The 27,921-nt window shown below is 47.7% G+C and overlaps 1 protein-coding gene across 1 annotated transcript in view; it reads left to right on the top strand.

The window, feature by feature from the left end:
- LOC135811614 (adhesion G protein-coupled receptor E2-like) overlaps nucleotides 1-26,443 on the top strand; it is a 59,559-nt gene extending 33,116 nt beyond the window's left edge. The window contains exons 3-6 of the mRNA XM_065324849.1: nucleotides 15,556-15,687; nucleotides 16,996-17,118; nucleotides 22,867-22,998; nucleotides 24,803-26,443. Coding sequence (XP_065180921.1) covers nucleotides 15,556-15,687; nucleotides 16,996-17,118; nucleotides 22,867-22,998; nucleotides 24,803-25,305 — 890 coding nt within the window. The 3' untranslated portion in view covers nucleotides 25,306-26,443. The remainder of the gene's footprint in view (nucleotides 1-15,555; nucleotides 15,688-16,995; nucleotides 17,119-22,866; nucleotides 22,999-24,802) is intronic.
- Nucleotides 26,444-27,921: the final 1,478 nt, after the last annotated feature.

Genomic DNA, 27,921 nt, shown 5'->3' with positions numbered 1-27,921 from the left:
AAGAAGAAAAAGAATGCCGCAGCCGGAGCGCATGCTCCTAATATCTCGCATTTGCGAGCAGCAAATGTTACGTCATGCAAAAGAAAGACAAAAAAGAACTACATTTCTCGTTTCTTTCCTACGTCAGCCAACGAGAAATGAGGCATTTCTTTTTTACTCTCTTTCTCACTCCTGTGTGCAGCCACACCATACGTGCTCCCACCCCTAACACACCTCAGTCACATGCACACCCACGTACACACGCACACAGCAACAACAAACAGCCTCTGCGGGGACAGCAGCAACAGCAAGAGCAGCAAAGCATAGCTAATGGATGGCCAGTGCCCTTGACACTGAGAGCATTGCTGAGAGTGACTCCTTGAAGTACATCCGCATGGATGTTTCGCTTCTCCAGCCGCCCTGACGTTGGATCAGTCTATCCGGGACTCCTGCTGCCGCGGCCACCGATGCTCCCCCAGAACGCAGGCTATGCAGCCCAAATGCGCTTGGGTTGAAGTTCGCTTGGCACAGCGCGTCCTGGATCAGCTCTCGGGCACGGCTGTAAGACATCTGGTCCCGGACAACTTGACTAGCGTTTCCTTGCCGAATACAGCCGAACAACTTCTGGTGGCCTTCGTAGCCACCTCTAGACAGCAGTCGCTCTGTTAGAGCCACTGGGCATACTGCTCCATGCCATCTTGACAGCAGCACCCAGTTACCTTGGCGCAGTTGATCATTTTTTCTCACTTCGAGAAATAGTGCCATGTAATCTTCCTTGATTTCGATCTCGTCGACGTATATGTTTGACAAGTCGTTCCACCGCAAGAGCCCTGCGAAGCCAACGGTCATCAGAGTCGCTGTCTGCAAGTTCTGCAGTGATTCATTGCGCAAGAGCCTGGTAGCAACTTGGTTTAGCATCTGCTTCGTCATCGGCCTCTTCCGGTTCTTCGGCGCCGCCAGCAGTCGTTTGGCGGCCTGGACTAGGTTCCGAACCTGTGCGTTGTCTGTGGGGTCCGGTAGGCCTCGCACCTTGTGCGACCAGGCCAACGCGCAAATAGCGGATGTTATTGGTGACGCTGTCCGTGCCTCCTGGAGCAGCTTCACGACATACAAACATATGTGCCAAGACTCGGCTGGTACGCTCGGGATCTCTTGACTGCTAGCCCACTCTTGCCAGCGCTGAAATGTCGACAAATACTTGGTCACTGTTCCCGGTGCCCTACTCGCCAACATGACTTCTGGAATCTTCCTGGATAGGTTCACGAGCTCCTGGGTTGGCTCCACTTGAACCGCCCTCAGCTCTAGGCATGAACACAAGATCATAACGTGAGGCGCCTGTCAACAGAGTCATCAGCATTAGCGTCGGCTTCAGCATCTGCAGCAGCTATCAGCATCACTTGAAGAGCATTATACAACGGCATCAGCAGCAGCGTCTGCCAGCCCTGTGGGCTACAACATCGTCATCGGCATCACCAGCAGCAGCATCCATCCGCCCTGCGGATTATGACATTGTCAGCAGCATCTGCCTCCTGCCCTGCAGGCAATGGTGTTCCCTGAACACCAACATAGGACAATGCCTCGTGCACCGTGCACTCACATGTGCTCGCGCCACAAAACCACAGCAATCGTGTCAGTACGCAAATCAGCAACAGTTATTCTTCATGCACACTCTTAAAGCCAGCATTTCTGAATAATATTGCTTGCCCCCCAGCAAGTTGTAAGGGCAGGTACCTTCCAGAAATGTGTTTTCATCATGGGGTAGCACCAAAACTCCTTTTACAAATGGTTTCCAGCTTTGCCTCCCATGTAATTTTGGCCACCAATCCGCTGACACCCACTTAGGCACAACCAGTGTGCCATGGCCGCAGCACATTTTTAACATACTCAAAACTCTGGGTATTAGGTGGAACGGAGGTGTAAGCCACACCGTTTCCATTGACCAATCAACCGTAAAGGCATCGATCGCATAACATCCCGGATTCCACCACCTTGAACAGAAACGCTTTAACTGTTTCGTCCTCAGACTCGCAAAGCAATCTAGCGTATGGGGACCCCACAAACGCTCGATTTGTTCAAAAACAGCCGGGTTTAGCCGCCAATCATCTGTGTCAACTATTTTCGAATAGTAGTCCGCCAATTCATTTTGTTCTCTGGGAACCCATTCGGCAATCAGGCGGATTCCGTGTTTCATGCACACCTGGAGGATTCGCATGGCCTCCCTTTGCAAATGCTCCCTTCTGCTGCCCACCTGGATAATGTGCACAGCTGCCTGGTTATCGCTTCTGTGAATGCAGATACCTCCTTCTAGTTTGTGTGCTAATGATTCAAGCACCAACGCGATTGCTCTCAATTCTCTCCACGTGGAGCTTCTTCGGTCATTCAAAATCTCATTGGACCACTCTCCTCTGGCTACCTCGACTGCACTGCCGTCTACTAAAAATCCGCCCCAGCCAGAGTCGCTCGCATCGGACCAGGTCAGGACCGTTGCCTTTGGGCAGTTTTTCCAAAATGGTTGGCCGTGCCAGTCTTCAAAAACCGTGCTCCAAAATTCCAAATCGCACCTTGCCGCATCCGGCCATTTCACTGGGGCGTACCAAGAACTCCTAGACAATATCATGCTGTAGAATGCCCTGGTACGCAGACGGCAAATTGGCCCGAGCGCAAGCGACATAGACAACAGGAAGCCGGCTAGCCTCGCCACTTCCCTCGCGGGTGGCGCTGCTAGACCGCTCAGCCGTGCTAGGCACTCTTTAAGCCTCGCCACTCTGCGCTCTGTCGCAAAAATTCGACCCTCTTTGAGGTCAATGCGCATGCCTAGCATTTCGACCGTTTGTGATGGCTCCCACTGGGATTTTTGTTCATTGGGCACAAACCCAGCTCTCAAGAGGTCAGCTTTCATCTGTTTTGCCACCACCTTTGCCCCTTCGACAGTAGAGTGCCCACCAGACCCGTCATCCATGTAGAGCTGACATCTTATGCCCAACTCCCTCCAACGCCGCAGTAAAACACGTGTCACTTTTGTGAAAACATAAGGAGCCGTGGAGAGGCCAAACGGTAACACGCAAAATACATAGGTTGTGATAGTTCCCTCCGCATTAAACCACTTAAACCCCAAGTACTTTTGATGCTCCTGTGCAATTTCAATGTGGTGGTACCCGCTTTTCAGGTCAAAAGTAATCACGTAGTCGCCCTTTTCGTAGACTCTTGCGACTGTTTTCAGGTCCTCCATTTTGAATTTAAATTTCGCCAGATAAGTATTGACGTACCTCAAATCCAAAATGAGTCTTAACTTTTTTCCATTATTTACCACGCCTAAAGGGCTGCAAATCATTGCCTCCTCACTCTTGACCTCCTTTATGCACCCTCTTTCCATCAAGTCTCTAATTGAATCTGTGACAAAATCAAATTGGCACTGAGCGCTACTGTGATTTTTTACAGTTTTCGGCCTTGGTAGCTGCACGAACGGGAGTAGATACCCTTCACAAATGATCCTTAGCACAAATTCGGATGCCCCCATAGTTTCCCAAAATGGCTTGCACCTAGCTAAACTGCCCACCACCACCCCTTGCCCCTCTAGTTCCCCTTGATCGTCAGATTCACACAAGCCCGCCACGCACCCCTCGTCAACAACACTCAGCACCGAATACACTTCATCATCTATTACATCAGGGGGGAGTCCGTCCGCACAGCCCTCAGAGCTATTTCTGAGCGGCTGGCTTCTGGCAGAAATTGATGAAGTGGCCTGGCTCGCCGCAACGGAAGCAGACTTTGGGGCCAGGCTGGATGGGGTTTCTCCCCGGTTGCGTCCTTGGTGCCTCGCTGGGCCCAGAAGGTGACTGCTGTTGTGGTGGCTGCTCAGCCCCTCGTGCGGCTGCTTTAGGGGTGACCACCCCGCCCCTGCCGAACCTGGATGGGATGCCCCCCCGAAAGGGCCGCTGCATGGCCACGGACTGCACGGCCGCATTCAGTCTCTTGCTCTTTTCTGCGGAGGTCACAATGCTGAGGATTCCCCCTCCCTCCACAAATTTGTTCGCCACCTCTACCCCATGGGTATCGGCGACGGCGAGCCACTCTTGCCTGTCCTCTAGAATGTCCTCACCTTTCTTTAGGTTTTTCGTTGCGCTCCTCAGCCGGTCGGATTTTAGTGCCCTCCGCACTTTCTCCAGGCGCTCCTGGAGCCGGGCGTTGACTGAGTGCTGGTGTTCATACGCCACGTTCCTCCATTTACTGGGGCCCGTTGACGTAGCACTCGAGTGATGGCGATGACGGCGAGCCTTCCTGCCGGAACTTTTTGATTTTTTGGATTTTTTGGACCTGGATCTCCGGCTCCTGGGGCTGGGTGACCGCGATGCACTGCTGGCACTCGACGATGACCTAGATGACGACGACGACGGCGACGACGACGACGATGACGGAGAACGTCTCCGTCTGCGACCTCTGCCGCGTGGGGATTCCGGGGCCCTGGCCCTTTCGAGCTCGATTTGGGCCTCGAGCAGCCTGATGCGAGTTGCCTGCTCCTCCAGGCGTGCCGCCGCCGCATCGTTCTGCTGCGCGTCAGCCTGCAGCTGCAGTCGTGCGGGTTCTGCGCTTGCAGCACGGCGGGTCCTTTTTCGGGGAGGCATGTTCCTAAAAAGGATCCTGAAAGTACGTTGAAAACAAACGGGATGAGAAATACACTACACTTGCAAAGCAAGAAGAAAAAGAATGCCGCAGCCGGAGCGCATGCTCCTAATATCTCGCATTTGCGAGCAGCAAATGTTACGTCATGCAAAAGAAAGACAAAAAAGAACTACATTTCTCGTTTCTTTCCTACGTCAGCCAACGAGAAATGAGGCATATCCATGGTGTCGTCCATGTACGTTGAGTTGTTGATTGCGTCTGCTGCTAGTGGGTACTCAGTTGCTACCTTGGTTGCGTGGTGGCGAGACACGAACTGTGCGATAAACGGGGACGCATTCAAGCCGAATACCAGACGGTTGAATCGGTACGTCCTTGTAGGCGAGTCGGGGGATGGACGCCATAGGAACTGAAGACAGCGACGATCCTCTTCCTGCACTCCGACTTGCATGAACATTTCTGAGATGTCGCACACTACTGCTACTTGATGGCGACGGAACCGAAGCAGGATGTCCACTAAGTCGTGTTGTAGCTTAGGTCCTGCTTCCAGGGTATCGTTGAGACTGAGCTTCCCACACCGTGCTGCAGCGTCGAACACGATGCGAACTTTCGTCGTTTCCCGATTCAGCTTGATGATCGGGAAGTGCGCTAGATAGTATCCTGGCTGCTGTGACGACTGCACCCGACTGACGTAGCCTTTCTCTTCATACTTCTGTATTGTCTCTGCGTAAAGACTTGCCACTTCTTTATCTCGTCGTAGCCGCGCCTCGGTATTCTGCAGTCGCTTCATGGCCATTGCGTAGCTGGCTGCTGTATCCAGCTCTGCTTTCTCGTTCTTCCATGGCAGGCCAACTGTGTATCTCCCGCCGTCGTATGTGAGAGATTCTCGTATTCTGTCTTCGGTTGCTGTGTCTGCGTCCTTCATGAGCTGTGTACGTGCCGTTGAGCCGGCTTCTTCCATTGCCCAGAAGCGTTGCACTATTGCAGTCAGTTCGATGTCCGGGCGGGTTTCTGTGACGTAGCTGCGTGTAGCTGATCTTCCGGTGACGGTGGTTCCGACACACGTCCACCCCAGGGGTGTACGTCGTGCTATCGGCTCCTCTGGCTTGCCCATGCGTTCCTCTATTGACACATGCAGTCTAGGATGATCTACTCCGATTAGTAGGTCGACGCCGTCATCAGCAGGAGGTGGGAACTCAATGTCTGCGAGATGTGAGTACCGGGCCTGAACTTGATTCCAGGAAACTACCTCCATGTCGCCGACGGGTTTATCTATCGTGAGTGCCGTCAGGTGTACTTCCGTTTGCCCGTCTACACTCAACAGCTGGCAGCTTACCGATTTCGTAGCGATTCTCTCCGATTTGCCATTCAGTGTGTTAATGGTGATCTGTTGGCTAGGACCTTCCAGCTTGAGCTGCGACACGACTGCCGAACTGAGGTACGACTTTGTGCTGGCGTCGTCGAGTAGTGCATTCACCTTGACACTCTGTCCGTTGCTGCACAGCGTCACAGGAACTGTACGCAGAACAACTGAGGGCCAGCCGCTCTTGAGCTGTCTTGTAGCTAGAGTCCGCTCCTCCTCAGTGACCGCTGTGGCATGAGTGCGTTCCGTAGCAGACTGAGCGTTGGCCTTGCCGTCTGTTTCACTTGCCGGTCGTTGCTGAGACGATTGCTGCGAGCGCTGTTCTTGTCGGCTAGCGTTGGGCGTTGGCTCAGACGTTGCTTCTGACGATCTCTGCCTTCCTTCGCTACTTACATGCAGCATCCGGTGGTGTGTATCTGTGCACCCGTCGATGGCACATCGTCGTTCCAGCGAGCAGTCTTTCCCTTGATGGCCTGTGCTCAGACAGCGGTAGCAGGCGCCTGCCTGTTTGGCCACTACCCATCGCTTCTTTGGATTCATTTGTCGAAAGTTTGAGCAGCTCCACAACGGATGGTTTCCACCACACGCTGCACACTTCGGCTTCGCATCACTAGTGCCCGTAACGTAGGTTCGTGGTCGACTGCTGACATGCTGCGTACCGTTGTGTGCTCGCCGAAATGTCGTCTCTGGTGCCGCCTTTGCCCGACCGACACCTTTCACTGTTTCAGAGGCGATCGTCAATAACTCCGCTTCCTGAGTCGTCCAGTCCAGGAGCGTCTCTACCGCTTCTGTCTTGCCGAGCTGAATCCTCCAGCGGTGGTACTCGGCAATGTCTCATTCGTCAAGCTTCTGGAGCAGCTTGACGTAGAAGGTACCTGCTCCTAGCTCTGCCTGTCGACCTGTGTCCTTTATCGTGATTACTGCTATGGAGAGAAGGTCGGTGAACCTTTCCAGCTCCTTTGCCTTGCGGTGACCTACTTGGTTGATTTTATCTATTTCTTCTAGATGTAATGCTATCTTCCTTCGGCTACCACCATACTTCCTCTCTAACAAGGCCTTCGCAGCGTCGTACGCCGATGGCGAGAACCCAAAGCGATCTACGGCTTCTAGTGGCTCTCCAGTCAGGTATTGCTTGAGCTGCAATAGCTTGTATTCAGGTGACGCCGATGCACCGTCAATGCACGCGGTGAAGGCTGCTTTCCACGACTCATACTTTGCCTTGTCACCATTGAACGTTGGGATGCCAACGCGTCGTAGCTGTTGCCATGGCTGTGCACCTTGATGTCCAGGTGTCTGCTGGTGGTAACTTGCAGCCATACTTGCCAATGGTCCTGGCGATGTCCACACTGCTGCTGATGGATAGCTGCCGTTATAGGGTTTGCCAGTTGGCCCTGTCTGTACGCTTCTAGTGCTACTACTACTACTGGTACTTCGACTGGCCATACTGTACTGGCCTGTAGTGCTGAAACTGCTCAGCCCTGGCTGCATTGCATGCAGGCTTGTATTGTACACTGCAGCCCCAGTACTTCTGGTGAACCTCACTCTACTTGTACTTGTTGTAGGTCCTGCACTGGCAGCACTAGCTGTGGACTGTGTAGTGCTGCTGATAGCCTGTTGCATGACACTGATAGGCGCTTGAGCTGTCATGGGTGCTTGAGAAGCCTGGCCAATTACTGTGGCCAGGGTACTACTACTACTAGTACTACTCGATTGCGCTGGCGCTGGCACTTGGGGACTGGCTGTAGTCTCCGCTGCCCCAGCTCCGTGACCTCTCTGCGCGTTGCTCGGTTCATAGGTCGTGGCACCGGCGCTCAGTCCACTGCTGTACTGTTCGTATATGTCCAGTCCGTAGTCAGAGAGACCCATGTCTCCACCACCAGCACTACTATCGCTTATGCCGTCACCCCTCTGCCAGGTGCTCTGACTGCCGGATTCGAAATCTCTCTGTCGTCTCTCGGCATCTTCGCAGCTCTCCACGAATTTGTCGAGCTGCTTTCCTATTCCACGCATGTCCTTTGCTAACTCTTCCATCTCGTCTGTCGTCTTGTCCATGCTGGTTTCGTCCTCGACAGCGAAATACAGCTCCTGTAGTCGTAGCAGTAGTGTATTCAGCTGGGACTCAACTGTGGCGATCGAATCGAACATCTCGTTCGCTTCATCTTTGCCGACGTGGCCATCTCTCAGCGCTACCGTCAGTGCACGTCGACGATTTGTGCACTCGCGCTTCAGTTGTACCTTGTCGGCCTTCAACTGGATCAGCTCGGCTCTTCCGATCTGGTCCACGCTGTGACCTTCCGCCGCATTTGCGTCAGGTCCGACTTCCTCTTGCTCGCCCTCACCCGATATGGTGAGATCGTGTTGCTCTTCGTTCGACATGATGGTGTTACGCGATAACCATCCTCTGCTACCAGCAAATGTTCACGAGGAATCTAGGTTTGAACGTCTTTATTCGAACTGCTTATGCAAATTACGACTTCTCTTCAAAGAAAAGCTAAGTCCTAAAAAGCAACTAGAAGAAACTAAAAGGAACTACTATAATAACCGATAAGACTGGATGAAAAACCGAATACTTCAAAGTGAATATCGATCCACTATTTATACGCGAAAGAAGCGAGTAGCGACAAGAATGAGACCAAACGGCGCGTGCCGCTTAGTTCTGCTGCAAACAAATGAAAGTACAGTGGAAATGCGATCGCGTGTGCTATCACGAAATCACTGGACCGACTACATAGCGTACAAAAGGAGAAACCGCAATATGAGCGTCTCGTACTCCAATAAATGTAGCAAAGGACAAAGCACGTAGCCTTGCGTATCTATCAGCTAAGATGTGAATGTGCACATGTAAGAGCAAATCGATCAGGTGTGACTTTGACCTTCCGCCAAACCATACACTGTGGACTGTTGCACTCACCGTGCTTACGAAGCATGAAAAGTCTAGTACTATAGACCAAGTGACATTGAGACATTAAAAGGGAATCCTAGGGCCGTAACTAACAAGAACACCACAATTGTGTAAATCTCCAGAACACAAGCACCGGATCCTCTTTGCACGGTGGTTGGATGCTTGACTTCCTTCTGACTCCGATTGGCCGTACATCATCAGCCAAATGTTTCCCCACAACTCACTGTCCACACTATCCACCACTGCGTCCAGCTTCATTTCCGACAGTGAAGTTAGGTCGTTATGCTCTTTGTGCTTGAATTCTTGTGCTTGACTTTTGATTTATGAGTGCATTGCAGCCGACAGCTCTGATACGAAGGATGATGGGCCACTGGGTTGGCTTGTGTGCTGTGTGTGCTGGGTTTCATTTTGTGCTCTGTGTTTCAGGGTCTGGGATCGTGCAACGGCGAGGGAATTGTATAAGCACAGAACTGTGTCACACCCTGTTCGATACAGGAGCGTACCTCGTTTCTTACTGGTACCATATGACCCATGGCTGAGATGAGCGCCAAGCTTCGAAATAAGGCTGGACAGTAGCCACCAGTTGTTGCAGTCGATGGATGGTGAAGAAGAGGTGAAGAAATCAGCAGCCGTTGCCAGAAGAAGAGAACGGTTCTCGAGGAATGCAAGACAGACGAATCTTGCTGTTGCCAGCAATGCGGACTCCTGGGGTGAGGTGCATTGGTGCATTTCGTCTGTTATACTCTGCACCAGGCTCTCCAGCTTGAAGTCAGTAGTCTGACTGTCCACCATATCCAGTTGGCCTTTAGAACAGGCTAGGCAAAAAGCACTGTCCGCGGTGACCGTAAGACCACGCTCAGCGTGCAGCTGACGCTGAACTGCTCCGACGTTCGGACATTTACGCTTAACACCCCTTATTTGTGCGCCACACATGGTGCATGTGGGCCTGTTGCTGTCATGTAGCTGCATGTTATGCCGGTTGCAGAGACCCGCTGGCTGATCGTTTGCATTTACTTTCACGTTAAGCTTCTCGGCCAGCTCTACTGCTTGTAATGAAACTGTGACATGCCGTGGCAAATCACAACCATCTACTGAGCAGTCTGGTATTGTTGCGGGTGCTGGTGCCGGTGCTGCTGCTGCTGCTGCTGCTGCTGCTGTTGCAACATGCTGTGCAGGCATCGCTTCTGTAGGCTGCACGTTGTCAGTGACAGGCATTGGCTCTGCTGAATGATTTATGAGCCTTTTCATGCATTTCTTGCAGATACATGCATTTCGTGGTATTGTAGGGTGATGTGCATATTCCCAGCATTGCGTGGTATCGGGGTGGGCATATCTACCATCAAGGGGAACATCTTGGCAGGCTACACATGGTCCGCATTGCCTGTCAGGATGCAGTTTCGAGCTCTGGCTTTGGCGGCCCATTTGGACTTGGTCACAGTGCGGACACTCGTGGTTTCTTCCTGGCCTATAGCAACACCATCTGTCCGCCCATTCGCGTAGTTTTATCAGAGATAGAGCCTTGCAAAATAAGACGGCCCACAATCTCCTGCGACGTATCTACGAAATGGGAAATTGAGAAGAGAAACAAAAAGGCACCGCAACGACTTGAGATGTCGAATATCGAGGTGCACTTTCGAAAAATGTGCTCATCGCTCACCCTTATAACACCATAACGGCGCAAAAGCAATCGATATAGGAGGGTAAGCCTGTATTCTCGAGGTAACCAATAGTCGAAAATTGAGAATAATTCGGTATGTCACTAAATTCGTCTTCAAACTTCCCGCGGTTGCAAATAAAAGTGCAACTTTTAGACGACTTTTTTGAACTTGGCGCACGGACTGTCGGGGTCCACGTTGCCAACGTAGAACACTTTGACTCTTGGCTTACCCGTTAGTGTACATCGGGTGGTGCTCTTTGGAAGCTTCGGTGCCAGCCAGCGAGACGATTCCTGTCGCCTGTACGGCTTGGGAGGCTGGCGTTGTGGCCTTTGGGCAGCTGGGGCAGCTGCAGGGGCAGTATTTTTGGCCTGCAATGCTGGTTGTTGGTGCAAAGTTTCTGCATACGTGGGTCGATGTTGTGGGGTCAAGGATACGGTTTTGGTAAAGCTTGGTTCAGTGGGGTCATTGTTCAAAGTTTGAATCACCGTATCGTACCTCTCAACTTTTGCATGCAGGTCGTTCCTAAGTTCCCGTACTTCCGTCTTCAGGCACAACACCTCTCTGGCAGAATCGTTGAATTTACCTTCTATTTCTCTCATGGCGTGTAACTCAGTCTTCAACTCTCGGACGACATTAGTGAGTTCAGACAGAGCTGAGCACAGGCTGGCAACAACACCCTCATTAGCAGCCAGGGGGCTCGTGCTAGTAGGTTCACTTACTTCTTTGTCCTCATCCAGCGATGTTCTGAGCAGGGCAACAAGATCGGGTCTGGTGGCTTTTCGTGGGATTTCCAGTCCACGCTGCCTGATGAGGTCCCTCAGCTCCCCGTCGATCAGGACTGCAATGTCCACTTCAGCAGCGGGCTTATTAGCCATTTTATTACTAAATAAAGGACTTTTCCGGTGGCCTAAAGCCCAGGAAATGACAAAAAGGCCGCTTTTCGGGAGCCAAAAAATGGTGCTGCCGCCCGTACATGTATAGTTCAATCGTAAAGTAGACTGGGAAGACATATTCACACCGAGTCTTGTTCTGAATACGTACACGACGTAGTAAACATAATGTTGGACGGGTTTGATCCTTGAAATGACTGGAGGCTGAGAAGAATTGGTGCATTCCTACCTATTCTACACAAGAGCATGGCCGCAGATGGCATTGTTCCCAGAAAAGATGGTCACCTCTCTTGAATATTATTGCTTCACGTACACTGGAGGCTGAGGGCTGTTGGAAGATTTTACTTGAAATTGGTCCACGCATTTGAGGAAACCTCAGACAGCTATATTTAATACTGGAGTTTTTGCGAGCCGACTTAGGTAAATATTTCGTGCTGGTTTGTACGTCACTCGGTATGTTCTGAAGTGTACGTGTGGGAATAGGGTAGTTTTTTGTTTTTGTTTTTTGTTTTTACAAAGACCACTAAATGCCAAACATGAGATGCAGCTAGGGGAAGCACGCAAAACCTGAATCGTGGCAGTGGTGGTGCAGTGCTACTGGTTCAGCGAACATACTCGTACAAGTAGTACGTTAGGGGCGAAAACCTCAGCTAAATCTCGTGAAGCGCTATTCAGCCAGCAAAGGAAAATCCCAGCGTGTGCAGTAGAGCAGGGCTGGAAAGAAGGGAGAAAGCACCATGGCACCAAACTCTGTACCGGAATTTTGAGAGAGTGAATTTCTTCATTATCTGAACCGGTATTCCCTCAGAGTCCAATGATTTCTTTCATAACACATTGCAAGTCACGAAAACAGCTCTGTGATCAAGTACAGTCAACAGACAGAAAGACAACGTTCCCAGCGCTGGTTTCTAAATCCAAAATCAAGGCACTGCGAACTGTAGAAGGTTCATAAATGTTCCACTGACCAGTGGTATTTCGCTCAGCAAAGCAACCGATCATATTGTGTGAATATCTTCCTATTGATTACAGATCCATTCAGAACCAGTATACTATTCTGCTTACTGCCCTCAATGTGCCGGATGTACTCAACTTCTGCCCAAGAACCATCATGTGGAGCCGTCAATCGATACACTGAACTGGTTACAAACGATGGCAGTGTTCTTCAGAGTTACGACTCTTACACTACTGCTACTGCTACTGCTACTGTTAATGCTACTAGAAGCCTACCGCGAACGCCGCTGTCGTCCAGCACACCATACACAGTAGTTTTCGAGTATCCTGAAAATTGCAACTTGGTAGCTCGTAAGATTTCGCTCACGTCATTAGGTATGTGTATCTTCACTGTACATCGTCGAGAACACAATGGAGAGGTGTGGTCACGTTGGCGGCTTGTACGTCTTTCTCATGTGCCGCATCATGGTGCAAATGGAGTGAAGTGGTACGATGAACTAAGGATAGCACTACCCATTGTGAGACGTACCCGTATCAGTGTTGCAATAAGGAACCGAAATAGATGTCACACACACCTGGTCGGTACTGAGCCATTCATATCTCTGGTTTGCGAGGGTAAGTTCTTTTTACAAATCATTGTCCCATTTTCCTGCGTTGAATTATAAAGAGAAATGAACGGTATGAGTCCAGACATAGGTACACTATTATAATTTCAGCAGAGGCAAGCCGGGCCTCCCGAGCCCAATCCATCTGGACGACCTAAGACAGTTTGCTGCGGATCGCAATGGATGGCGGCAGATAATCTGAAGGAGTCACCACAACTGCCGGATATTAACATACATAATGGACAGAGCTAGAGAACAGCAGCGGAAGCATGTATAGCACGGCTGGGCATGTTGTACGCGTATCTGTGTTATTATTATTGTAATCTACAATGTACGTTTGAAGATGATCGTATTCCAGAGTCTTCAATTTCGCGTCCCACCCTTCAGTAGAAATGATGAAGCTAATGGTTAACTTCATGGACGGAACATGATGACATGTCAACTGTGTGGGGTTCATGCACCGTTCTTAGAGGGCGCGATTTACAGAAGGCAAAGAGCGTAATACACAAGCAGAAGGACGAACATTTGCGATTTCGTAACTCTGAGTCACATGAACTGACTCGGATCTTCTTCTTAGGACATCGAATGATCGATTACATTCTTTAAACTCAGAGTTACGACATCGCAACTGTTCGTCCTTCTGTTTATTATTATTATTTATAGTATCATCAACCTATTCGCGTTGTCACGCCAAGCAAGCTTGGCTAGTCTTCGCTTAGGCCAAATGGAATGAACAATGAGGAACGAGCTTGGTCAATGAGGTGCTAATACGCGTGCAACAGCGGAATTTTGTAACTTTTCAACAGCAGAATAGTAAAAAAGGAAAAAATGATCCTTCTGTTTGGGACATTTTAAGAGACTATGTCTGAGAAAACCAGACAATGTGCTCAAGTTGATCTCTCCGATTTCGCCCAAATATTGCAGGTAATTCAGAATACGTGCAGACCGACTGTGTCAAGCCCTTGACAACGTTTCTCAAGCATGAAACTGGCATACCCCTCAGATATGGTCGGAACATCACATAAGATATTGGTCTACAAACAGGCAAAGCGTACACGAACAAGCTAAGAACAAACTTCCATCAAGCCAACATTACCTCACCTTGGAGGAGGTCCTGACGAAGTACCGCTTAGCCACGCAAGCATCCCAGAGGACGAGAGCCATCGCCCCTGACAAATAATCGTTTTGAAAAAGCCAATTTACAAGCGATGATAAAAGGGCTACGTACTCAACTAGCCACCGACTGGTAGCTTAGCTTACTTAAAGCTCGTAGATGTACTGGTGAGGCATGCATGGCCAAAAAATGTTGCTGTCTACAGCATTGGGTTTCCTTGAAATTAACATTTTCGAATTTTTCCACTCCACCATGCTGAAATACGTCCAACCTCATACCTGATCAGGAAAGCAGGCACGTCGCGACGTCTAGTCAGACATTTCTACTCCAACACAACTCCCGACGCTGCAAAACAAAAAGTGTGTTATTTACTCTGACAGGGAAAAGCAGCGGTGATTATTATTATTTTCGTAACAGTCCCGAATGGGACTCACGACGGCAGAATTAACTGTGAGCATGTGTGTGTGAGAGTGGGAGAACGAAATGAAAAAGAAAAGAAGAGTCTTGTAATAAAGGTCAAATTTAAGAAGAGCAGTACTTGACTTACTGGCTGAGCAGATGTTACTCCATTGTTTTCTGTCGCGGGCATAGGTGCCGAGATCACGAAGGCAGCTGGGCTTAAAAATGCGGATAGGTGTGAGCGGTGATCGTCTCAAGAAACTCTGAAACTCTGAGTTGCGACGAAGTGTTCACTATCCTGTTAATGCTTGCATATACCTATAATATCGGTACTTCTATAGATGTAAATGAATGTACAGAAACTCCACATCCATGCAATCCTTACAGTGGAGTTGATTCTGGCCAATGTTTCAACAACTATGGTTCCTACTCCTGTATATGCTACTCCTCGTTTACACAGGCTGCCGGAACATGCCAAGGTTAGTAATAATTTGATGGTTCCCGTGGTGGATTTCTGCAGCCAGTACATCCTGTACTTGAGCACAGAGCTGGTCGCATGCATCTCTGAGACCCTGATGCTTGCCTAATTTTATTTACAGAGACCAGCTGACTTATCGATGTCTACAGAGAAGGCAGTGGGGTTTCGATTGCAAAATCTAGATTGAACCGATGGTATCGTGCACATCGCGCTCAGCACGTGCTCAGTCAGGCACCAAGGCTAAGGGATTCATGTTCTCAATGCCGGAAAATCATTCAAATGTAAAGGAACAAAACTTCTTTTGGTGCTCTTCCTTCTTTCCATGTCGGTCCACACTGACTCGCTCTTCGCCCCAACGCCCATACCATCACATTCAAAACATCATGATAATAATAATAATAATGTGGTTCTTGGTTGGAAGTTGTGATGATAGTAAGTGGTCAACCCCAGGGGACAACAGTGTCTTGCGTCCCGTGTCTATGTAGTACAAATTGGAAATGCCAAAAGTAAGGAAATAAACCTGGAATCAGGTATTATAGGTATTTTCTCTAAAATGCACAGAACTGACGCCCGAACCTTGTGTTTTCCGTGTTTGTTAGACATTGATGAATGTATGTATGGGGATCAGGTGTGCAGCGGATTACTGAATAGTGAGAACCGTATCTGCCGAAATACAAACGGATCCTACCAATGTCCATGTGTGGAAGGAAAGTATGATGAACATTGTTCAGGTAAGACAGCAACAGATGGACAATATTGAAGAAAGACGTTCCAAGATATCCGGATTGCATTTTATGGTACTCTATTTCCTCCTATTTAACGTGTACTACAAGCCTCCAAGTTCGCATTTCAAAATGAATGCCTCAGGCCGGTCACACTGAGGGAACAGTCCTCAGATTATACACCGTGAATAATTTTGTTGTATTTTTCAAAAGGGTCACACTGGACTTGTACGATGAAAACAATCTCTACCACACGAGCTATGATAATTGTTTCGTAACCGATCGTTTCTGCCAGTCAGTCAGCCCCATTCCTTGGCCAGAGCTGCATCAGCGCAGGCTTTAGAGTGTCGCTCCACTTCATGAAAGCAATAGCAAAACAAGGAAACCCAAACAACTGCCGTGGAAGCTGCGGATGATAATAGTCTTCTGCGGAAAAGCACATCCTCGAGCTGATTTTCATTGAGTGGACTCTTTATTTATTGTTTACAAAGAACACAAACCCGGCTCGAGACAAAAAATAATGACAAGAATGATAACAAAGTCGCAGGGAGAACGAAGAAACGACTAGAACACAGAACGTAAGTGTTGGCAGAAAAAACAACTATTGTATCAGGGCTGACTACTAGTATCCACTAGCGCAGCTGTGCAGGTGGGCATTGTGGACCCCCCCCCCCCGACCAAAGGTCTCGGTATACTTGCACACTACGAGCACCAGTGGGGGGGGGGGGGGGGGAACAAGAAAGAAAGAAGAATTAAAATATTTGCGGCGTATCCAATTTCGAAAAAAGTGTCAGCACCGACGCAATCCACGCAGTCAAGTAAAGCCAGTTTAGCAAACGAACGTTTTCGTTCCCTTCTCCTTCTGGTTAAGTACAGAGAATAATGAAAACATGTCAAAATATAGCAACTTATAGAGCGAGGACGTATGCTTTTGCTGTAGCTCTATAAGTTGCTGTATTTTGACATTTCTCCAATATTCCCAGTACTAACACCCATGATGAAAAGGGACGAAACGTTCCAGTCCTAATTTGGCTTTACTTGACTGTGTGGATTGAGTTGGTGCTGACACCTTTTTCAAAAGAAGAAAGAGTTAGGCCATCAGTTAGTATGATAGTGCTCAAATTTCCCGTTTAGCGACAAAATTAATATCCATGGAAACCACGGATTTTTTCCACATTTTCCTCCGTGTGACCAGGTCCTTAGTACATGTAGATTGATTTAGAAAAGATGTGACAAATGTCGATTCATATTATCCAGCTGTCTAGCGTATTTCACAGAGCAATTTTAAATGACATTGCTTTTCTTTATTTTCTACAGACATTGACGAATGCAAGACGAACAAGGACGTCTGCATTGATGTTGAGAATAGCAATTGTACAAACACTGAAGGATCATTTGAATGCCGGTGCAGAAGAGGCTTTGCCGGACCTCAGTGTCAAGGTACAAGAGTAGCAACACATTATGTATTGTGGTTCTCTACTTCGAAGTACATGTTTGAGCATAATCAATCATAATTGTTTATGAAAAACGTGCACCCCACCTAGCTACAAGCTCATTTAAAAATAGGACAGTACTGATAATATAAGCTAAGAAATATGAAGCGTGATCCCCGTGGATAGTGGTCCCGACTAAACAACTTATCTGGCCGAGCCATTGTAAAGTCTACTACCACCGCACCACTGTGTAAGGAATTTGACCGCGTTCAACATCAGCAGCTAGTCCATGAGCTAGCTAATGTTGGGTTACGGGGCACTGTATTGCAGTGGTTTGCAGATTATCTATCATGCCGCAGTCAACAGGTCATAGTCAATGGCGAGCATGGTGAGCATGGTGGGACTGTGCCTTGTACCCGCAAGGGTCGATCCTCGGTCCCCTGCCCTTTTGCATTTATATTCGAAAGGTGCCGGAAATTTTCAAGCACAGCGTGTCACAACTCTATGCTGATGACATTGCCTTCTTCATCATCGGACTGGACCTTCCTGCTATGTTACAGGATCTCCAGTACGATCTAACTGCCCTGGAGGTCCATTTAGATCTGAAGGGGCTCATCATGAACCCCGACAAGACGCAATTTCTAATCCTGCAGCGGTCACGCCTGCCAGCAACGCAGTTGCCACGGCCCTTAACCTGTTAAGGAAAGGCTATTACCCCTACGAGCACTGCCAAATACCTTGGTTTATTGATAGACGACCATCTCACCTTCCATCCACAGGTCTAGAAATCGTGTAACTCAGTTTTTGCTAAAGTTGCTGCTTTCCGACATGGCCGTAGAAATTTAACAACTGATGCAAAGGGAACATTCTACTTGTCTATTATCCAGTCTACCCTAGACTATGCCAGTAATGCTTAACTAAATTGTTTAATGAAGAAGGGAAAAGGACACAATGTTACGAGTTATGACAAACAAAATGGCACAAAACTGACAAGGACTCGTAACATTTTGTCCTTTTCCTTTCTTCATCATAACTACATTATATTGGCTCATCATCCGAGTTCAAATTTACATTGTTTAAGCACAACTTTGTACAATAGGTTTGTGACAATTAGTCACAGCAATGAGGAGAGTGTTTGGACTCGATCGTACCACACCCACTGAACTAGTTCTTCGCTTATATCACCTCTATTCTTTGGAACAGCGTATTAGCCTCAAGCTCTATGTTTTTGTGTACCGCTGCGTAGCCCAGCATCTTGCTAGTCCTCTTCTTCAGTCTTTGTACCAGCTTCGGGCAACGGCACCTGGTCACCAGGCATGCACCCTGGGCAAGGCACAAAGAGCTTTAGTTCTCCCACTCGTTTATACGCAGCACGGCATGTGCTCTATTTCTTTTCTGGCGGCAGGCAGATGATGTAACAGATTCACTGTTACTACTAACACTAGGAATAGGATACACTTATCACCTGCTATTATCACGCTGCTGCTGTTAGGTGTTATGTCCATCAGTGCTTGTTCATGTATAAAAGAATGCATTATGGCAAGGATCATTGCTGATTCCAAGAATGACTACTGAAGTTAGTTGGACTGTTACACTGGTAGCAAGAGGATGGTTTTTCTTTTCGTCATGTTCGGGCTATGCGCAGTGGCCGCATTAGTCGCCTACGGTATATTCGAGATTCAGAAGCGTCTGAATCACCTTATCGCACTCGGTCAGTGCGATGGATCAGATCAAACGCCAAGACGTGCTCAAGCTCCCAGCGGAGAGAGGCCACGCATGCGCCATGTTAAGTCTCCGCCTGTGTTTCGTGGAGATACAAGAGAGTTCAAGGAGTGGGCCTTCGCCATCGAACTCGCCATGAAGTCCCTGCAGCTGGACAACGCGGAGAAGCGCTTGAGCTACGCGGCGAATTTTCTGGAGGGCAACGCTCGTCTTTGGTTTATCGCCTCTCAGGAGGCAAACACGCTGTTTTCCGACTGGCCAGACCTGAAGAGCAAGCTGGGAGAAGTGTACGGCCCGGTTTACCGAATATTGACAACCTCTTTGATACCGTCCAAGGCAGTGCGTATTTCACCAAGCTAGATCTGAGGTCCCGTTACAATCAGATTCGAATAGAAGAAACAGATATTCCGAAGACAGCAATAAATACCCCATTCGGTCACTTTCAGTTCACAGTGATGGGTTTCGGCCTAACAAATGCCCCGGCAACATTCCAAACCTTGATGAACAGTGTCCTCCAGCCATACCTGCGTAAATTCGTTGTGGTGTTTCTAGACGATATCCTCATATTCAGCAAATCATGGGAGGAGCACCTCGATCATGTCAGAACCATCTTAAACGCCCTCAGGAGGAATGAGCTATATTGCAAACCGTCTAAATGTGAATTCGGCCGGACAGACGTTCTGTTTCTTGGGCACCGGATAGACGGCCAATGCATTTCTCCAGATCCAGAGAAGATCAAGGCCGTGCATAACTGGCCTGTCCCGACGACGGTCACGCACGTAAGACAGTTTCTGGGATTCGCTAATTACTTGCGAAGGTTCATTAACCATTTCTCGGCCATCTCCAAACCCCTGGAGGAACTGACAGGGAAACATGTGCGCTTCGAGTGGAATCAGACTCGACAGGAGGCATTTGAGCGATTGAAGTCTGCTCTGCTGGATGCACCAGTGTTGCGACTAGCAAACGTCAGTCAGGATTTCCGCGTCGAGACTGACGCAAATGACTTTGCTGTGGCAGGAGTCTTAACGCAGCAAGCAGAGGACCAGTCCTGGCATCCTGTGGCTTACGGGAGCCGAAAGCTGTCTTCTGCCGAACGGAATTACACGGCCGCCGAGCGAGAAACTTTGGCTGTAGTGTACGCCCTGCAGTGCTGGCGAGTCTACCTATTTCGCCACTTTCAACTCTACACCGACAACATGGGAGTTGTCTACCTTAGGACCAAACCAAACTTAACCAAGAGAGAGGCTCGATGGATTGAATTCCTGGCCGACTATGACTACACGGTACATCACAAGCCAGGGAAGTGTAACATAGCAGACCCGTTGTCACGTCGACCAGACTTGGAACTGAATGGAATCGAGTTCTCTCTGGATGTGAATCAAGGAATTGCGAATCAGATCTCAGCAGGGTATGATAGTGACCCAGAGCTTGCGCCAGTAATCAAGCGCTTGATGGCTTGCAGCGAAGACGCCATGCATGAGCGATACGTCTGGAACAGTGTGGACCGGCGGCTGTACCTAGTAACATCGGGCGATGCTCGCCTCTGCATTCCTCGCGGTCCGGTACGGCTGCAACTGCTCAAACAGAATCATGATTGCCTGACGGCCGGCCATCCGGGGAGAGACAGGACCTACCTGAAGCTGAGCAGATACTTCTATTGGCCAGGCATGAGAAGTACTGTGAAGGACTTCGTTAAATCTTGCGACCGGTGCCAACGCGTAAAGGGTAGCCAGACCAAGGCAGGACTGTTGCAGTCCCTTCCAGTCCCCGAACAGCCCTGGACAGACATCAGCATGGATTTCATCATGGCACTGCCGCTGACCTGCCGAGGACATAGCGCCATTCTAACCTTTGTGGACCGTCTGACGAAGTATGTTCACCTGATCCCGACGACTGTTCATGTTGACTCTAAGGAGGCAGCCCGATTGTACGTGGATCATGTGTTTGCTGCCCATGGCTTGAGCAAAACGATAGTTTGTGATCGAGATCCGCGATTCACGTCGGCGTTCTTCAAGGAGGTTTTCAGTATTCTTGGCGTGGAGCTAAAAATGAGCACGGCCAACCACCCGCAGACCGATGACATGACTGAGCGTGTGAACCGTGTCATTGAGGATACGCTTAGAGCTTTCGTCAACCATAGGCAAAACAATTGGGATGAACTCCTATCGCTATGTGAGTTTGCGATCAACAATGCCGATCAAGCGTCAACAGGTAACACGCCATTTTTCCTCAACCATGGATGCCATCCAGTTACTCCCTCAAGCTTATTGACGAAGCAGAAAGCTGGAGCTGGCATGAACACGAATGGTCCCCTGTCATGGCTGGATGGCCGCGTAGAGGCACTACGTGAGGCACAGGATGCCATCGTGGTGGCGCAGGCCCGGCAATCATTGTATGCGGATCGAGGACGGGTGGAGGACGCCCTGAAGGAGGGGGATGAGGTATTGGTCTTCAGGGACTTCCTGCTGACGCCCGAGGAACGAGACAGGCCTTCACACAAATTAAGGCTCAAGTGGTATGGGCCGTTCAAGGTGCAGAAGAAAGTGGCCCCGAATGCGTACAGATTAGCTCTTCCAAGAATCATTCGGGCCCATCCAGTGTTCAATATTGCTGCCCTCAAGCTGTACCATGGCAATGAGATACCGGGCCGTACTCAGCCGGCACCTCCACCCGTAACCGATGCGGATGGCCATACGCGGTACATTGTCGAAAAGGTGTTGTCGCACAAGAAGAGAGGACGGCGCACGCAGTACCTAGTGAAATGGAAGGGCTACCGAGATGCCACCTGGGAGCCGGAGGAATACTTGATGGATGAAGCAGGAAACGCTATTATTCCGCTGAAAACCTACCTGGACCGTTTTTCATAAAATTGCTATTTAATTGGCAGCCACAGTTGTATTGCTAGTTTCTACGTGTTGCAATAGAAATGTAGCATTCTGCATAATTAGGATAGTGCTTCCCTGCCAGCCAGGCGTTATTTGCCGAGGACATGCACTGGATCTTGAGTTAATCAGTGTTGTTTTCGGCTACCATGCATTCCACATATCCATGCATGATCATTAGTTACCATAACTGTTCCTTCGAATTGGTACTGTTCTGACAGTTGAGAGGGGGGAATGGTGTAACAGATTCACTGTTACTACTAACACTAGGAATAGGATACACTTATCACCTGCTATTATCACGCTGCTGCTGTTAGGTGTTATGTCCATCAGTGCTTGTTCATGTATATAAGAATGCATTATGGCAAGGATCATTGCTGATTCCAAGAATGACTACTGAAGTTAGTTGGGCTGTTACAGATGGAACTCTATTCCAGCTGACTGTCGACAGGCCCACTCTCTTGCTCTGTTCATTAATATGGTTAAACTTCACCTAGGGTTCCCAGTAAAAACGCAGTAGCCTGTTGGGGCTCCCCTAGTAAAATAATAAAAACTACTAAGATGGCGAGCATGCCTCACGGCAAGCAAAAGGAGGAGGTCTGCGCTATCTCGAGATTATAATGCTAATAGTACATGCATGGGGTATTGTCATGGAATAGAGCATGCAGACGGTGTACACGTACAAGTGGCACTTTGCATGACAGTGCTTGGCCCATTGTGAGTTCTGATGATTGGACAGGAGGGTAATTTCAGTAACGGCACCGCTCGCAGCTATTGTCAAAACACAATTGGATCTTATCAATGTTTTTGCACCGATGGCTACTCTGGATTGTCATGCGAAGGTACACAATTGCCTTGTCCGAGAGTGGGTGTTTAAAATACAAAGCTGTGCATTTGATGCGATTCCACACCCAAAAGAGATTTTGAGATAGAAGTACAATAGTTTCATAGATAAATCTGTGATGACGACACAAAATTAGTCAATCTTGCAGGTTCACACACCAGGGACACATAGCAAGAGAGAATTTATATTCATTAAACCTGGCAAGACATTCACAGTTTAGGTAGCATGATTCATTCCTAAAAGAAACGATGTATATTTACATGTATAGCAAGTACTGATGTAGGACCATGTCTTATATTCCCTGCAGACATCAATGAATGTACAGATGAAGCTGACGTGTGTAGCGGCGAGATCAATAGTGAGAATCGTGCTTGTGCAAACACGAATGGGTCCTACAATTGTCCATGTTTGGCAGGTAATTACGACGTCAACTGTTCAGGTACGTCACCAGTGAGTTCTCTTCGCCTATCCAATGAGAGGATGGTTATGTTTTTGTAGCAAGATTTATACTGCGTGCAAAGTGCTTTAAAAAATAAAATTTCACGGTTCGCGTGAGACTCGGCTGGAAGCCGAGTTTTCCGCATCCGGCGTGGGAACGCCACCTCCCTCTAGGATCAAAGGCGCAGATGTAAAGTGCTTTGTGTGTGGTCAAATTACTGCATTTGCATTCATTTGGTTTGCAGAAAAGCTAATTGGGCCCAATGTAAAATATGTGGTCACTGACCCGCTGGAGGTGCTATCTGTACAGACTGGACATGAGTATGTTTTCATAAACATCTTCTGGGTTGCCGATAAAACATGATAAGCCAAAAGGAAAAGAAAAAAAAGAAGAAACAACGGCATTATGTGCGTGAGAAGTAGTTGCATAATGTGCCTCTGTCATATGCCAACTGGAAATTATCATGCATGGAAATAGGCTCGTAATTGCAAACGAAAGGCTGTGCAACCTGATTGAACAGTGGCATACATTTGATGTGTACATATACAATGGAGGTGAAAAGCTTTATAGCTGTAACTTAAAGTTTCACGCATTTCAGCGATCGTCAGACCGCAGCATTTGGCATTCACTGCTTCGAGCTGTCTCGACTGGCTTTGTTTGTGGTGTGTGGATTGTATTTCAAAACCTCAATCTGGTGGTCCCATAGCTATAGTACTTTGAAGTACACGAATGACATACATGTCCAATGTAGTTGCGAGAGTCTTGGATAGGCTTCCCCAAATAGGCCGGCCGAAAAATTGGCCCAAAACGGGACTTATCGAAAACTCGCTAAGTTTTTCGCTGAAGGACATCGGAGCGCACATGCCACCCGCCGCAAGCCGCGCTGGTCAGGCTAGGTTCTCTGTTGCCGCTCCCAAGCTGTGGAACGCACTACCCAGCGACATCCGCACCATCCCCCAACGCAGTGTGTTCAAGATGTCAGTCATCCCACATACGCTCGCTCCATGAAACGTATCACCCATTATTCCAGTCACTGTTGCTGTCGCATCCACTCGTAGTCCACGTCCACTGATGTCGACCAAGGTAGCTCTCTTGCTACTGTGTAATAGTGACATGCACCCAGCTAATGTCTCTGCTTGGTTCAGGGAATTCAGAATAGGAAGTCTGCTGTATCACCCGCTCTTTTTTTTTTACTTTTAAAAGCGATTATTTGTAACATGGAAATTTGTTCCTTGGCTCACCATCTGAGTTCTTAAAGCTATTATTCATTTTCTGCTGCCCCCGGTTATTTCTTTTATTAGTATTATTTTCTTTGCCTTCGCTTTCTTGTTATTGGGCAACTTGCCCGTTAGAATCTGCGAAGTAAAATAAACAACAACAACAACAACAACAAAATTGTATGCAAGCTATGTTTACGCTTCATGCATTTGTTCGGCTGAGAGCGCGTGGTGGTGACGGGTTTTAGCTCATAAAGATTTCATGTTTAATTTAACAGTGTGGGTCAGGAAATCTGCTCCTTCTGAAGGCATAAATCGGTGATGGGTAGGCGAAATCAATAATATAGCCTGCTATGCATGGCATGAGAGACGGACGCTTTTTTACATGACACTAAAAACTAGTAGTAACTACCACACTTTTCACTGCACCTTCTATTTCATACGAAATACAAAAAAGATCGAGTCCTGGTGTGACCGTCAATATTTGTTCGAATGTTTCCCTTTGCCAACGACCTCAACTGATGAATATTTCAGCTGTTCAAAAACTTACTTTTTAATGATCTTGTTTTTCATGTATCTACCTGTAGGTATAGGCACTACAACTGTTAGATCAATCACAACAGGGGACGAGAGCACGATTACCATGTCTCACACAACGGTCTATATTCTGGTGGCAGCAACTTCCGTCCTTGCAGTACTTCTTGGTGTCATAACTCTAGTGTATTGTTTGAAGACGAAGAAAAGAACCCGAGCTCAATGCACAACCAGAGCAGTAGGTAGCGGTACAACAACATGGGAAGCACGCCAAGGTCAAGAGGATGCTGCAACGCTGACGCCAAGTGAACTGTACGTGTTATCCGATTGTACTACTCAACTGGTGGTCAATAACACGGCTACAACGGAATTTTCGAACGTAAGCAACATAGCGTCTTCCAGCTGTCCCAGCCAAGTTGACATGACAGTCAATCCTGTGTATGACTTTCCTGTGTATGAAGAAACTGCACCACCACCGACCAAGCACGGGCGAAGCACCGCAACAAATGCAATTGATCGTGAATACGAGGAGGTGATTGCTTTCCCAAAGAATTGATCCCTATCGCAGATTGACTATGCACAACATATGTAATACAAACCAGTAGATGTGCAGGAAAGAAAATAATATTTCCTTTTTCGCCCCTCTACGGATTGGTAAATTAAATTTGGCATAATGAGAACATTGGCAGAATTCGACCCGAATTTGAAAATACGACTGTTATCGAATTGCTGTTATCGAGCACATACCGCCAGTTTGCATGTCGATTCTTTAATACATTTCAGAATTTAACGTTTTGGTGTTTTAATTAAGTTTTTGTGCTGTGTGTACCTCCATTGCTGCTACGATAATTTTGCCACAATCATAATCATATCCAATTTTCGAAGTCTTCACAATGTACAATGTACGTATTCTCGTGCCATTCATTATGCACATCAGTTTGAAAGCATAATTCGAAAAACTCGTATAGCTGCTGCGTTCAATACCATGATTAGAGCATTGTATTTTTAGTATTCTTCTGAATTTTAGTTTTATCCTACATCGCAAGTCAATCAGGCAGTCATGCCCAATGTTATGATAACGATATAAAGGTAGAACAGATTGCGGCCTTCAGGCTTCGACCCTTGCCATAGCATTGCGACCTTTTAAAGCTTCACCCTTGTGTAATAGTATTTACATGAATAAATGAAATGTTTTACATGAATCGCGGCAAAGGGTATTCATATGAAAGCAATGAGATTTTCTTTTTGCAGTAGTGATCATCTTTTCGTTCACCACTAACCTTTCACAGGAAATGTCCAATCCAATCTGATCCTGCGACTATCTACCGATGAATTCTAACTCCATCCAATCGCCGAGGATCATTTCCTCTCTTGATGCTTATTTTGCAATCAAACAAGCACATACATCATTTTCTTTTCCATGTTGCCTATTTCTGATGGGCATGTTTCATTTCTGTGTTTGCACTTTTACCATTGCAATTTCTAACACATCGCGCAATTTACATGTATACTCCCGAGCACCGTCTAATCAACGTCCACTTTCTTCTGATGATTGAATCTTCTGCCACGAAACTCAGAGGAGCAACAAAACAAAGTGTACCACCATGTGACGGTGTGGACATGCTTTCATGCTTATTTTCCACTACAGCTGTTCAAAAAGTCCTCAATACCACTGGCTAAAGCTCTCTAACATCGATACAGTGTACTAGGAAACGAGAAAGCTTGGAAGCTCAGGGCCCTACGCTATGCTTTTTTGCCTTGATGACCTAGACAAAAAAAGCATAGGGATAATATATTATTATAAATTCTTATAAATTTCTACACTTTGTTTTTAGACACAACCTGGGATTCGAACCCGCACTATCACCATGGCTGGTTAAAATCGCCCACATCACATGCTTATTGGCACTATGTCATCGTGATTGTGAAATAATAATAATAATAATATCGCCCTGCATGCATCCCCCGATACACTTCGCATACATACTAATTCTTCCAAGGTGCTTCAGGTTATGATATTGTATTTGAAAGCCCTATTTGAATATCTCCTCACTTCTTGCATTTATTAGGTCAAGGGTTTCCTTTTCTCTTGTTCGCGCCTCCAATACCAGCCTCCGTGGTCACCGAAGGCCACGGTCTCAAGATGCCCACCAGAGAGTCATTGACTTTGATGCTTCTGTGGTCCTTGCTGCTGCAGAGTGCTTTCGGTAACTATCCGTGGTGTGTTTGGCTACTGTTCTGCTTCATCCCCCCCCCCTTTTTCATGATTTTGCATGTTATCATTTTCTCGGATTCCGGTTTTCCACTCTGTTATGTTCGAATTATTCGCTTCCATGTAATTGGGCTTATTGCCCGTTTGGTATTGCGAATTCAAATAAAAAACAACAACAACAACAACAACAATCCATAGTCTGTCTGTACATGATTTGTACGCAACTTCTCATTGTTTTTTTTGTTTTTTGTTTTTTACCAGGCGTGGGCCATCCCCTGATCATAGCCTCATAGGTGAAAACATTTTGCGTTTTTCATTCGTTTGAACGCGCAACTTCTCATTTATTTTTGTTTTTGTTTTTTTTAACAGGCGTGGGCCATCCCCTGATCATAGGTGCCAAAAAACGAAATGTGTCGTTGCCTTGTTTTTTTTGTTTTTTTCAGCCAGCTACGAAGCCTCTTAATTGTACGGGCAAAATTAATAAACCGATTCAATCATGTACGTCATGAAAATACAAAAAAATTGAATATGCATTGTGGCCAGCCGTCTTTGATTGTACGGTACGGTACGGGACAGCAACGGGACAGGTACGGTCGAGGGTGATACGACACCATCTACTGCCTTGATGACGGCAAAAAAAGAATAGGGATGTTATAAAATTTTCAATTTTCCTCCTTTTTTCAGGCATTACTTGGGATTCGAACCCGCACTATCGCCCTACATGCATTCCCCCATACACTTCGCATTCATACTCATTCTTCCAAGTTGCTTCACGTTATGATCTTGCGTTTGAAAGCCCTATTTGAGTAGTGCAGCCAGCTGTATGTGGCCAGCTGTGTTTGATGGTACGGTACGGTACGGGACAGATACGGGATAGCGCCAGGCGTGACACAAACACACAAACACACAAACAAACAAACAAACGCCAAATTAAAGCTGTGTGGACCCTGGCTAGCGCCA

This window comes from Sycon ciliatum, chromosome 3 (genome assembly GCF_964019385.1).
Source record: "Sycon ciliatum chromosome 3, ocSycCili1.1, whole genome shotgun sequence".
Lineage (NCBI taxonomy): Eukaryota > Metazoa > Porifera > Calcarea > Leucosolenida > Sycettidae > Sycon > Sycon ciliatum.
The sequence above is the reverse complement of the archived record's forward strand: the minus strand, read 5'-3'. Positions and strand labels throughout refer to the sequence as shown.